This window comes from Budorcas taxicolor, chromosome 21 (assembly GCF_023091745.1).
Source record: "Budorcas taxicolor isolate Tak-1 chromosome 21, Takin1.1, whole genome shotgun sequence".
Classification (NCBI taxonomy): Eukaryota; Metazoa; Chordata; class Mammalia; order Artiodactyla; family Bovidae; genus Budorcas; species Budorcas taxicolor.
Window position 1 is genome coordinate 63113925 of NC_068930.1, and position 13035 is coordinate 63126959.

Consider the following 13035-nt stretch of genomic DNA (forward strand, 5'->3'; position numbering starts at 1 on the left):
TGTGTGACCTTGGAAAAGCCCCTTCCCTTCTCTGTGCCCAGTCTCTCCACTGGGGAAACTGCTAATGATCACAGCACTTGATCAAAGGGTGAGAAGCAGCCCAGAGCCTCCTCCTGTGCTTGGGAGCCCAGGAGGGTGCCTACCCCTGGGAGGTCCCAGAGCAGCAGGGCCGAGAGAACAGAGACCATGGGCGACAGGGGGGTTGGGACGTCATCTGACATGCGGAGACTGAAAGGAGCTTTGCTTTTCAGACATGAGGGCAGAGAGAGTGTCCCCCCTCCTGGCTCTGGGGCTCCTGGTGGCTGGACTCTGCTCCAGTGTCCACTGCCTCCCGGAGAATGTGACCCCAGAAGGACAGCACAAAGGGATGGCTGTGGATGACCATGCATTAGCCTCCAGCAACACTGACTTCGCCTTCAGCCTCTACAAGCAGTTGGCTTTGGAGAACCCCAATAAGAACGTCATCTTCTCCCCTCTGAGTGTCTCCATAGCCTTGGGCTTCCTGTCCCTGGGGGCCCGTGGCTCCACCCTGACGGAGATCCTGGAAGGTCTCAAGTTCAACCTCACAGAGACCCCCGAGACAGAAATCCACCAGGGCTTCCAGCACCTCCTGCAGACACTCAATCGACCCAGCAATGAGCTGCAGCTGAGCGTGGGCAACGCCATGTTTGTGCAGGAGGGGCTGAAGCTGCTGGACAAGTTCAGGGAAGATGCTCGTGTGCTGTACTCCTCCGAGGCCTTCTCGACCAACTTCGGGGATCTTAAAGCTGCCAGGAGTCTAATTAATGACTATGTGAAGAATAAAACTCAGGGGAAAATTGAGGAGCTGTTCAAGGTCCTTTCCCCAGGAACGGTGTTGGTCCTGGTGAACTACATCTACTTTAAAGGTGAGTACCCGGATTGGGGTTGGGGCAGATGCACCTATAGTTCTCAGGCTTCAGAATCATTTCTATCCCTGCTCAGCCAACTATGTTGCCAGCAAACCACTATAGAAGTCCCTCGTGGTTTGGGGGCTTAAACACCAAGGCCCACTCTGACCATAGTCTTTGTCTATTTTAGCTTTTTCCAAATTGCTTTTCTCATTGTAGGGCAGTGATTCCCTTATGTGAGGCGGAGGGATGCTTTTTTGTTTTAAATTTATTTGTTTGACTGCCTTAGTTCTTAGTCGCAGCACGAGGGGTCTTTCGTGGTAGCAGGCAGATTCTACAGTTGTGGCAGGCAGGTTCAGTAGTTGTGGCAGGCTGGCTTTGCCTGGAGGCGTGTGTTATCTTATTTCCTGACCAGAGGTTGAGCCCGTGTCCTCTGCACTGCAAGATGGATTCTTATCCACTGGACCACCAAGGAAGTCCCAGAGGGAGACTTTATTCTGAGTTAAACTTGCCTGCCTGCCAAAAGAAGGAGAGCTTTCTTTTCAGATCTATCCCGTGGGGGATGGGGGCTCCAGCTTCCTCCCTGGTGAGACACTTTAGGACGACTCAGGAAGGCCTCGGCTCCGCACACTGCAGGCTGTGTCAGACGTGGGCTCCCTCTAAACAGACCCGGTCTCTGGGGGTTGAGGTGGGGCTGGTGGCCATCTTCACAGTGTGACAGCCTCCGAGCAGCCCGGCCATCTCAAGATTCCTCAGTGGATGTGCTTCTGCTATCCGGAGGCAAGACCACATCGGGGGAAAGTCTTGGGGTTGGACAATATCCAGGCCACAGTATCTTCTTTTTTTTTTTAATTCATCTATTTTTTAATTGAAGGATAATTGCTTTACAGAATTGGGTTGGTTTCTGCCAAACATCAATATGAATCAGCCATAGGTATACACATGTTCCCTCCCTCTTGAAACTCCCTCCGGGGCACAATATCTTTCCAGCTTCTAGCTGGTCCTGTGCCCAGTCCCATTGATAGCAAGTTGCTATGACAAACCTCAGCCAGGAGATTCATAAGAGGCAGAGTGAAGGCAGAAAGATTTCACCCAGGGAGCCAACAGTGCAAAAGGGACTCAAAATAGATAAGACACAAAAAATTATCATTGAATCATGAAATGGTCAGGTGTCTAAGAGACCCTAGCTGTGGGGGACAAGTTAGCCCTGAGTTAGGGGCTCCGGGATAAGTCCAGGGATACCCTTCCTTCATCTGTGTTTTCATTTGTAAATCAAGGCACGGGGTGGCTATTCCTTGGAAAAGGAATCCAGGCATGACCTGTCATGTTTGTTACCTGTATCTCTCATGCTTTCTTCTCCTAACAACCCACTCCATCTTGAGAATTTCTCCTCTAAAATCTCCTCCCCGGGGGCACCCGGCCAGCCCCTCTCTGTCTGCTCCTGCCTCTCCCCATGGGGACACAGGCAGGGATGGAATCAAAGAAGGAGGTAGGCATGGATACACACTCCATGAAGCCCCAGAGCCCTAATCTCCCACAGAAGTCCCTGCCTCAGCTAGAGACTCATTCTCTTGCGTGGAGACGTCTGTTGACCCCGCCCTGCCTTCCGGGTCCCCATGTGGCTCCTGCTCCAGTTGGGCTCACAAGGCCGTGGGGATGTGTGCCCTCCCTACAAAGCCAACAGTTAGCCTCTGGTCACTTGTTCCCTTGAAGGACCAGGAGGTCCCGTATCTCTCCAGGCCCAGCCTCATCCCCATCTCTCCCTTGCCCTCCATATTTCCTGTTGACTTTGCATGTAGCACAACTAACCAGCTTCGTTTCATGCCCCCCTTCTCAATCCTGACCTGTGAGGTTCACCCCCATCCCGGAGGGCTTACCCATCTGCCCGGGTGTATGTGCACAGCTGGCAGGCCCACCCCAGAGGCACGTGGTGTGGGGCGCTGCTGGCGCAGGCAGGGCCAAGGAGGGAGAGACTTGCACTCACACACTCCCTACCTACCCGCCCGCCTCCAGCCAGGTGGCAGATCCCCTTTGACCCCAAGCGCACTGAGCAGGCAGAGTTCCACGTGAGCGAGAACGAGACGGTGCAGGTGCCCATGATGAACATTGCCCTGGTGATCCCTTACTTCCGGGACGAGGAGCTGGGCTGCACGCTGGTGGAGCTCACGTACACGAGCAATGACAGCGCCCTCTTCATCCTCCCCGACGAGGGCAAAATGCAGGACCTGGAAGCCAAGCTGATCCCGGAGACGCTGACGAGGTGGCGAAACTCCCTGCAGCCCAGGTGACTCCCCAGGGCCTAGAATTGTGGGTTCAGCTGCCGTCTTGGTCCTTCCCCCTCTTCCTGGACTCCTGACCCCCAGCAACAGGGCCTCAGGAATGTGTGGGACTGGAGGCAGTGGTGGGAGAGCCTGTACTGAGATATCCTTGCCCTTTGCTGCCTGTGCCTGATTCTTTCCTTCTGTAAGATGATGGCGTCAGAGGGGACAGGGCCTTCTTCTCACACTAACACGTGCTGTATCGTGAGGCTCCTCAACAAAGCCCCCAGCACGTGTGGTGTTGTCTCATGTCCCCACCTCTTGGGTGGGGGAGCAGATGGAATTGTATCAGCTGAGGGCTCAGGTGAGATAGACACTGAGAATCAGCTTTGCACAGGCTGCACATTACGTTCATTCATTTATTTAACCAACCATTCAGCGCTGCTTTCACAGGTTGATTGAGAAGCTAGTGTGTGCCAGGGACTAATTATGCTCTGAGGGGAGGTCAGCAGATAGAACAGTAAATTCTCTGCCCTCGTGAGCTTACTCTGTGATTGACATAGACCTATGAGAAATAAATGTAATGAATAATTTGGTGTGTTGAATGGTTAGAAAGGGAGAGACAGGGATAGTAAAGCAAAAAAGAAAAGAAAGAAAGAAAGAAAGAAAGAAAATTGGACCCAGAGGTATTCTGTGATTGTAACTAGGGGGGCCCTTACGTGGTGTTTGAGGTGAGGGACCGAGCCATGCAGATGTGCTGGGAAAAGCCTTGTTGGCCGAGGGAACAGCCAGTGCAAAGCCTCCGAGGCAGGAGAGAGCCTGGTGTGGTTGAGGATTAGTGAGGCCAGAGCAGGAGAGCAGAGGGAGGGAGGGGGGAAGCTGGGCGAGGTCGGGGTCCTCAGGGAGGACTAAGGTCACCCAAGGCCTTGCAGACCCTTTGACTACCCCACCGTCTAAGGGAAATGGAAACTCATCACAAACAGTGAAAGATCTGAGTGATGCTTTAAAAGGATCACCCAGGGCGCCGAGCGGAGAGCAGATGGCAGAGGACATGCATGGAAGCAGGGAGGCCATCAGGAGCCCAGGGGGGTCACCCAGGGGAGGGCGCTGGGGGCTGGACCAGGAGGAGCAGGAAGCGTGGGGAGGGGTCGAGTTCTGGGTAAACTGAGGGCAGACACACAGGCCAGGAGGTGGGATTCAGGAGACCGATCTCAGGGGCACAAGGGGAGAGGCAGTGCTGGGCCAGGGTCTGCAGGGGCGGATAGGGAGGGGATGTGGGCAGCATGAGGGGGGCGGGGGTGCCCCAGATCCAGAGTCCCACTCCCAGGCTCACACTCCCCCCGGCCACTCCCTGGGCTTCTCTAGGGCTCAGCTCCCTGCTGCGAGGGGAGAGGTGTCCTTGACCCTCTGTTCTGAGTGTGGGATGGGCAGACCCAGGGGGGATGGATGTGGGAGGCACTTCAGAAAGCACAGGGGACTGGAGACCTGCCTGCATGTGAAGTAGAGGCTGCAGCCCTTCCCGACTCCTGTCCAGGGGACCAGAGGCTGTGGGGCTCCTGACTCCCAGCCCCCCCCTCCCTGCAGATCCCAGGAGACCCAGGACAGCGGGCCCTCTCACCCTGCCTGTGCTCCCTTCCCAGCCCTTCCTCCTCCAACCCCAAGAGCTACCACAGGGCAGGGGCCCAGCGAAGAGCTGTAAGTGGAGAAAATACTCATCAGACACCTTGATTTACAAGCACTGAGGGGACATGTATCTATACATTCCTGGCCCATAATGGATGCTCAGTAGGAATTTATTGACTCGTGTATAAAGGAGGGAGGAAGGATGAATGTAAGGAAGAAAGAAGGTAGGTCAATGAGGAGGAATAACTACCTCCCTGTTACCAGGGACCCACAGTTTAAGGGGAGCCTCAGTCTCCTCGCATTTAGCATCTGTCAGACCAGTCACCATGGTAAGAGTCTTAAGGGAAGTGCAGACAGAGAGAGGGAGAGGGGAGCTGGGGGGTGGGAGACAGCATCTCTCACTCCAAGAACCTGCTGGCGGCTCTGCTCAGATACAGCAGCCTGCCCGCAAGGAGCTCACTGGGAAGGCAAGACAGAGACTCTGAATTGGGTGATTCAGGCTCCCCAAGCCCTTGAATGCAGCCCCCAGCCCTCCATCTCCCACTGTTGTCCCTGCCAAGCCCCTCACCTCCCTGCATCAGCCCCTCTTTCCTGCAAATGCCTCCGCCTGCCCCGTGGCCTCCTCTTCACCCAGCCCACTCCTTCCCCTCCCCAGGGACTCAAACTGGATGCCACCTCCTGCAAGAAGCCTTCCTGGTGACAATGGTACATCCCTCCCGATGCTCCCCCATCCCCCTCCCCCTCCCCCCAGCATGGTCTCCCAGCAGCTGTGGAATCCGTGTTGGAGAAGGGTGATTCCTGAGCCCTGCAGGCTTGCAGGGGAGAAGCAGGGCCAGGTGGGGGCAAACCCACAGCCCCTGCCTTGGCACGCTGCCCTGAAGGAGAGACAGCTGCAGACAAGAATGCATAATGAAGGAATTAAAGAGAGTTAGCCTGAGGAATCTGGAAACTGAGGAAAGGAGTGCTTATTCCAGGGAGAATGGGGTGGATGGAGACGAAACCCAGGAAGACCTAGCTGAGAGGAGGAGAACGGTGAGCACCGAGTTGAGTAAGCCATCAAGTTTATTTTCTCACCTCCTAGATTGATACATACCCTCAGCCTGCCAAAGTTTTCCATCTCCAGTGACTATAATCTGGAAGACACCCTTTCTGAGCTGAGCATCCAGAAAGTCTTCACCTCTGAGGCTGACCTGTCAGGAATCACAGGTGTCACGAACTTAAGAGTTTCCCAGGTGAGTTTTTAAACTTTGGACATTTCATCTTCCACATGGGAACTTGAAAGGTGACAGCCAGGCAGACCTCTGGCTGATCTTGAATTTGCAAAACAACGACATTGCTCATTACTCAGATCAGTTCAGTGCAGTTTAGTAGCTCAGTCGTGTCTGACTCTTTGAGACCCCCATGGACTGCAGCATTCCAGGCCTCCCTGTCCATCACCAACTCCCAGAGTTTACTCAAACTCATGTCCATTGAGTCGGTGATGTCATCCAACCATCTTATCCTGAGTCGTCCTCTTATCCTCCCGCCTTCAATCTTTCTGAGCATCAAGGTCTTTTCCAATGAGTCAGTTCTTCACATCAGGTGGCCAAAATATAAGAGCTTCAGCTTCAGCATCAGTCCTTCCAATGAATATTCAGGACTGATTGCCTTTAGGATTGATGAGTTTGATCTCCTTACAATCCAAGGGACTCTCAAGAGTCTTCTCCAACACCACAGTTCAAAAGCATCAATTCTTCAGCCTTCTTTATGGTCCAGCTCTCATACTCGTACATGACTACTGGAAAAACCATAGCTTTGGCTACACAGACCTTTGTCGATAAAATGGTGTCTTTGTTTTTTAATATGCTGGGCATTACTCAGTTACCCTGCCTTCAACCCTCAAGCTCAGGGGAGCTGGGTTATAACCATCTTGGGGGCTGGTTCTACCTTCTCTGTAATATATTTGGGGATAGACATCGGTCTTGGGAATGTGCCAGAGGTGGAATCAGCTGTAAACCCCCATCCCTTGCAGCACATTTTATTGCCTATGGGATAAATTATTAAAGCCCTTAGTCCTGAATCTTGTCATTTTTAAAAGACATATGATATTTCTTGGCTCCTGTGCGGTGCTCAGCAGAGCATGTAAGAGGTAATAGGTACTAACAATGGCTCAGGGCCATCATGATCAATATACACTGAGAGCAGGAGAGAAGAACACCAGGGGTCCTGATACTGTGATCTGAGAAGGAGAGAAGTCAGAGGGAATGAGGGGGCGGGTGCTGGGCAGCCCTGCAGGCTCCCCTGCACCCATCTTCCAGAGGAGCTGATAAAGCAGACACAGGCGCTATGGGGCCTTGTGGTCCAGGGATGGGAAGCCAGTCCTAGGCAAGGGGGCTGAGGGGCATGTCAGCCGGGGCAGGAAAGAAGGAGAAAGCAGTGCTCACCCATCTGCTGCTTCGACGTGGAGGGACAGTGGACAGTTGCCTGCAAGAAACATGCCTCCATCTGGCCCCTCCCCCTGCACTAGGGAGTGTCTGGGGACAGCAGAGTCTCTGGACTCAGACAGAGGGGATTCAGATCAGGGAGCCCCTGCTCTTTGCTTCTCTGACCCTGGGCCCAGGACTTACAGCCCATTTGACTGCGCTTTGCACAGCCTTGGGTCATGTATATGTGAAGCAGCTGACTGGTTTGTTGGGAAAAACAAAGTTGAAAAGGTAGACAGCATAGTGACAGGCCAGTGGCAGAAGGTGGATGAATATCAGTTCCCCTAGAGGCACTCAGGCAACTTCTCACCTCCCGCCCACCCCATCTCCAATCGGTAATACTCTGCTGTCCCCACAGGTGGTCCACAGTGCTGTGCTGGACGTGGACGAGGAGGGCACGGAAGGAGCTGCTGCCATGGGACTAGAAATTATCCGCGTTTCCTCACTTACAACCATTGTGCGTTTCAACAGGCCCTTCCTGATTGCTGCAGTTCTCAAAGACACCCAGAGCATCATCTTTTTGGGGAAAGTCACCAACCCCACTGAAGCCTAGAACTCCGCTCTGGAGCTGTGGGCGCCCTCTCTAAGGAGCAGGGTGCCCAGGTCCCTGGGTGCAGCCTGGCCCCTGGGCACGGAGGATCCACCCTGCCTGTCCCCACCTGCTCGCCCCTGGGAAGGTGACAGTGACGATGCTGGGGCTCCATGTGCACAGGGAGTCTGTGTCCTGGTCACGAGGAGGCTCCTTCAACAGCAATAAAGCACCTTCCTTGGACTTTACTCTTTCCTGTGTGTCTCTGCCCTGATCCACCTGACTCCATGCCCTGCTGCTGCCTGGGCCCCAAAGTCAAGTGCCCAGACCTCCCCACCCCTGGGCCCCTCTCCTTTAGACTCACCAAAAGGCCCAGGAGCAGGCTCTGTGCCTGTGACCAAGCCCACTGGACTGCAGGCCCAGGACAGGGAGGGGCCCCTGCTGCCCACTTCCAGGGGTTCTGGTTCCAGGTCAAGGTTCACTTCTTCCTCCCCAGGGCCTGGGATGTGTCCTTGTGCTCACCTGCAGGGGCTCCAGCCCTGACGTCTTCCGGCACAGCCCCTGGACCCTGCCATCCCACAGCTGACCTGGGCCTTTCTCCCTCCAGATCACCCCTCTGCCTCCCAGCACCCCTACCTGGGAGACCAGCTACTTGCAATTTCCCAGCTGGGCTCCTCCACCACCGGATGCGTTCCACATCCTCTCCTGACAGAGGCAGGGCTGGACCGCGGTTAGGGGGTCCTGGTGACTAGAGTGGAGATCAATGTGCCTTGGTTAATCAGGGTCAGACTGTGAGCCACAGCCATGGGCACAGTGGCCAGGAGCCATTCCCGAGAGGCCTCCATCCTCTGGGGTCCTTGGTATGGAAGCAGGGGCACCAATTGTCATTGGTGACAGTGACAGCAGTCACCGTGATCAGTGAGCCACAGAGCATGTGCTCTGCACCAGTCACTGTGCAAGTGCCTCAAGATCCCGCCCCCTTTCAGCATCACACAGTCCCACCTGGGGGGAGGGGCAGTTTACAGGTTCCCACTCACCGAGATGGAAACAGAGGCTCAGAAAGCTGAGGGAGCTGCCCAAGGCCCAGCAGCTGGTAGTGCTGGAGTCAGAACTGAGCCCAGAGTCTTGTGGGGCGAGGCGATCCCTGACCAGATGAGAGGGTCACAGTACAGACGGCTGGTCTGACAGAAGGCCAGGTACCTCGTACACCTGCTGGAGCCCCCTGACCTCCCCGTGCATGGATGTTCTCTTTCCCCAACCTGGGGTGGGGATCTGGCTTCCTGCACACCGGTCCCTGGAATCCAGAGACATCACAGGTCTCAAGTCAGCAGGGTCTTCTCCAGCTGTGTCCCCTCTGCCCTCTCTAGGTGGCACCCAAGCCCCCATCCTCCTCTTCCCTGCCACTCCTCCCTGCCCCCGCCCCTCTGCTGCCTCCTAGGCTCATGCACAGAGCATCAGTCTCATCAGACCCTCTCAGAGCCCCTCCTCCAGCTGACCCCTCCTCAGATCCTCTTATCCCAGAGCCTGACTTAGCCCATCTGAGCCCCTTTTCTCATCTCTGGTCTTGAACTTGCAGGGAGCTCCCGAGGGGGTGCAGGTGTGGAAAGAGCCTCCCGTGCAGGTGGATCCTGGAGACCTGGGCTCAGCTCCAGGCTCCACTGCTGCACTGGGGCCCCACCACCTTTCTCAGGTCACCCAACCTCTCTGGGCCGCTCCCTCCTCTCTGTGCGGTTGTGTGAGAATCCCTTGTCCCAGAGGGTGTGCTAAGTCACTTCAGTCATGTCCAACTCTACGAGGCTTCTCCCTTCATGGGATCCTCCAGGCAATAATACTAGAGTGGGTTGCCATGCCCTTCTACAGAGGATCTTCATGACCCAGGGATAAAACCTGTGTCTCTAACGTCTCCTGCATTGCCAGAAGGGTTCTTTAACACATCCCAGGGTTGTAGGAAATCACAGTGATCATGAGCCCGTCCAAGACCTGGCTCAGGGTAGACTGGTTTTATTCCTCTGGTGATTCTGAATTGGCAAGTCTCAGGGGGACCCAGAATCTATGTTAGTAAGGGCCTGAGCTGACCCTTGGATCCACGGAGTCAGCCACTGTCACCCTTTTAAAGGGAAACTCAGATTCTTTCACTTCCTGCTGGAGATGCCTGATGACCCTCAGCTCTTAGAGAAAAATATCCACCCTCCTAACCACAACCTCAGTGCCCCATATGATCTGTTCTTGCCAACTTTCTCACCTCTCCTATGACCATCCTTGCCCACCCTCTGCTGCAACAACTCTGGTTTTCCTGCTGTTCTAGATTTTAGAAAGCTGTTTCCTGCCTCAGGGCATTTGCACTTGCTGTTAGCTGCTTGAATGGCCTTTTTGCAGCCCCTTTGCTGGCACACTCCCTCACTTCACTCATTCTCTGCTCTAAGGTCACCACCTTAGAGAGGCCCCACCTCTATCCTCACCACCTCAGTCTCACCACTCTCTACCTTGCCCATCTGAAAGGATATGGGGGGGGGGGGGGCGGTCCTAAGATGGAGGAGGAATAGGACTGGGAGACCACTTTCTCCCCCACAAATTAATCAAAACAACAATTAAATGCTGAGTAAATGCCACAAAACAACTTCTGAATGCTGGCAGAGGACATCAGGAACCCAGAAAAGCAGCCCATTGTCTTTGAAAAGAGGTAGGAAAAAATATAAAAGACAAAAAAAAGAGATAAAAGAGGTAGGGATGGAGCTCCATCCCAGGAAGGGAGTCTTAAAAAGAGAGAAGTTTCCAAACACCAGGAAACACTCTAACTGCCGAGTCTGTGGTGAGCCTTGGAAGCGCAGAGGGCAACATAACAGGGAGAAAAAATAAATAAATAATTAAAACCCACAGATAAGGAGCCCAGCGGTAACTCCCCCAGCAGAGAAGCAGTGCAGATGCCTGCATCTGCCACTAGCAAGCGGGGGCTGGGCAGGGAGGCGTGGGCTGCATTGCTTAGGGTAAGGATCCGGCCCGAATGCCCCGAGTGTAATCAGAGTGAACTAACTTGGACTAGCAAACCAGACTGTGGGATAGCTACCACGAGAAAAGCTCTAACATAAGACACCGCCAAGACTGCACACAAAACAAACGGTGCAAGAGAATTAGCCGGGTGCAGACCATCCACCTCCAGTGACAGGCAGCCAGAGCCAGAAGGGCTGGAAGGGGGAAATTGCAGCCCCAGAGAGACATCATCTACCAAACTGCAAGCAAGCTTCTTTGCTAACGAATACTTCTTGGGGTTCTGGACAGTCACCATCCTCCTGAGAAGGGGCACCAGTTGTACACCCAGAAAACTGAGCAGCAGGGACGGGAGAGGTGATAAGTCGCAGCGACCATGCTCGCCAAACACTTGAGCTACTCAGACCTGGGAAGGGCACAAAACACAGGCCCAACCGAGTCTGCGCCTCTGCGGACAACCTGAGTGCCTGAGCCTGAGCGGCTTAGACCTGGGAGGTGCATGCAGCCCAGGGCCGGCCTCAGACGGTTCCCGGCGGAGCAACCTAGAGCCTGAGCGGCGTGCGCCGTGAGCAGGGGCAGGCCCAGCGTGGCTGAGACACTGCGAGCACACGCCAGTGTTATTTGTTTGCAGCGTCCCTCCCTCCCCACAGCGTGCCTGAACAAGTGAGCCTAAAAAGTGTCCACCACCGCCCTCCTTGTGTCAGGGCAGAAATCAGACACTGAAGAGACCTGCAAACAAAAGAAGCTAAAACAGAGGGAACCGCCTTGGAAGTGACAGGTGCCACAGACTAAAACCCTGTCATTGGTATCAACTACATAGGAAGGGGCCTATAGATCTTGAGAAATATAAGCCGGACCAAGGAACTATCCGAAAATAAACTGACCCCACACTGTCCACAACAACACAAGAGAAAGTCCTAGATATATCTTTACTATTTTTATGATCATTCTTTTTCTTCTTCTTCTTCTTCTTTTTTAAAACTTTTTAAAATTTTAAGTCCTCTATTATTCCTTTAATTTTCATTTTTATAACCTACTATTACTTAAAAAAAAGACCCTATTTTTAAAGCAAACTTCTTATATATATATATATTTTAAATAATTTTTGTGCCTTTGTTCTTTTTTTCTTCTTCTTTTCTTTAATACTGTATTTTTGCAAATCCAACCTCTACTCTAGATTTTTGTTCTTTGATTTTTGGTATTTGTTATCAATTTTGTACCTTAAAAAACCCAATCTTCAGTACCCATTTTTACTTAGGAGCGAGATTACTGGCTTGATTGGTCTCTCCTCCTTTGGACTCTCCTTTTTCTCCACCAGGTTCCCTCTGTCTCCTCCCTCCCCCTTCTCTTCTCTACCCAACTCTGTGAATCTCTGTGTGTTCCAGATGGTGGAGAACACTTAGGGAACTGATTACTGGCTGGATCTGTCTCTCTCCTTTTGATTCCCCCCTTTATCCTCCTGGCCACCTCTGTCTCCTTCCTCCCTCTACTCTTCTCTGTATAACTCCATGAACATCTCTGAGTGGTCCAGACTGTGGAGCACACATAAGGAAATGATAACTGGCTAGCTTGCTCTCTCCTCTTTTGATTCCACTTCATCTCATTCGGGTCACCTCTAACTCCCTCCTCTCTCTTCTCTTCTCCATGCAATTCTGTGAACCTTCTGGGTGTCCCTCACTGTGGAGAAACTTTTCATCTTTAACCTAGATGTTTTATCAGCCGTGCTGTATAGAAGGAGACGTCTTGAGACTATTGTAAAAATGAGACTGAAAGCCACAAGCAGGAGGCTTAAGTCCAAATTCTCAGAACATAAGAGAACTCCTGACTCCAGGGAACATTAATCAATAGGAGCTCATCAAAAGCCTCCATACCTACACTGAAACCAAGCAGCACCCAAGGGTCAACAAGTTCCAGAGCAAGACATGCCATGCAAATTCTCCAGCAACACAGGAACACAGCCCTGAGCTTCAATATACAGGCTGCCCAAAGTTACTCCAAAACCATTGACATCTCATAACTCATTGCTGGACACTTCATTGCACTCCAGAGAGAAGAAATCCAGCTCCACCCATCAGAACACTGACACAAGCTTCCCTAATCAAGAAACCTTGACAAGCTACTGATACAACCCCACCCCAAGCAAGGAAACTCCACAATAAAGAGAACTCCACAAACTGCCAGAATACAGAAAGGCCACCCCAAACACAGCAATATAAACAAGATGAAGAGACAGAGGAATACCCAACAGATAAAGGAACAGGATAAATGCCCACCAAACCAAACAAAAGAGGAAGAGATAGGGAATCTAC

At 53.0% G+C, this 13035-nt stretch overlaps 1 protein-coding gene across 1 annotated transcript; it reads left to right on the forward strand.

Moving 5' to 3' along the window:
- The first annotated feature begins 251 nt into the window (after nucleotides 1-251).
- On the forward strand, nucleotides 252-7765 carry LOC128066731 (serpin A3-6-like). The gene is made up of 4 exons (XM_052659829.1): nucleotides 252-887; nucleotides 2883-3153; nucleotides 5832-5982; nucleotides 7571-7765. Exons 1-4 carry the CDS (start codon nucleotides 254-256, stop codon nucleotides 7763-7765), a joined length of 1251 nt encoding a protein of 416 aa, XP_052515789.1. The 5' UTR covers nucleotides 252-253.
- The last annotated feature ends 5270 nt before the right edge of the window (nucleotides 7766-13035 follow it).

What these genes read in the sequence shown, in the direction of transcription:
- LOC128066731 (XM_052659829.1), top strand. Translation starts at nt 254, where the DNA reads ATGAGGGCAGAGAGAGTGTCCCCCCTCCTGGCTCTGGGGCTCCTGGTG. An exon ending in CGAAACTCCCTGCAGCCCAG is followed by an intron (nt 3,154 to 5,831) that starts GTGACTCCCCAG and finishes CTCACCTCCTAG; the next exon opens with ATTGATACATACCCTCAGCC. An exon ending in CGAACTTAAGAGTTTCCCAG is followed by an intron (nt 5,983 to 7,570) that starts GTGAGTTTTTAA and finishes CTGTCCCCACAG; the next exon opens with GTGGTCCACAGTGCTGTGCT.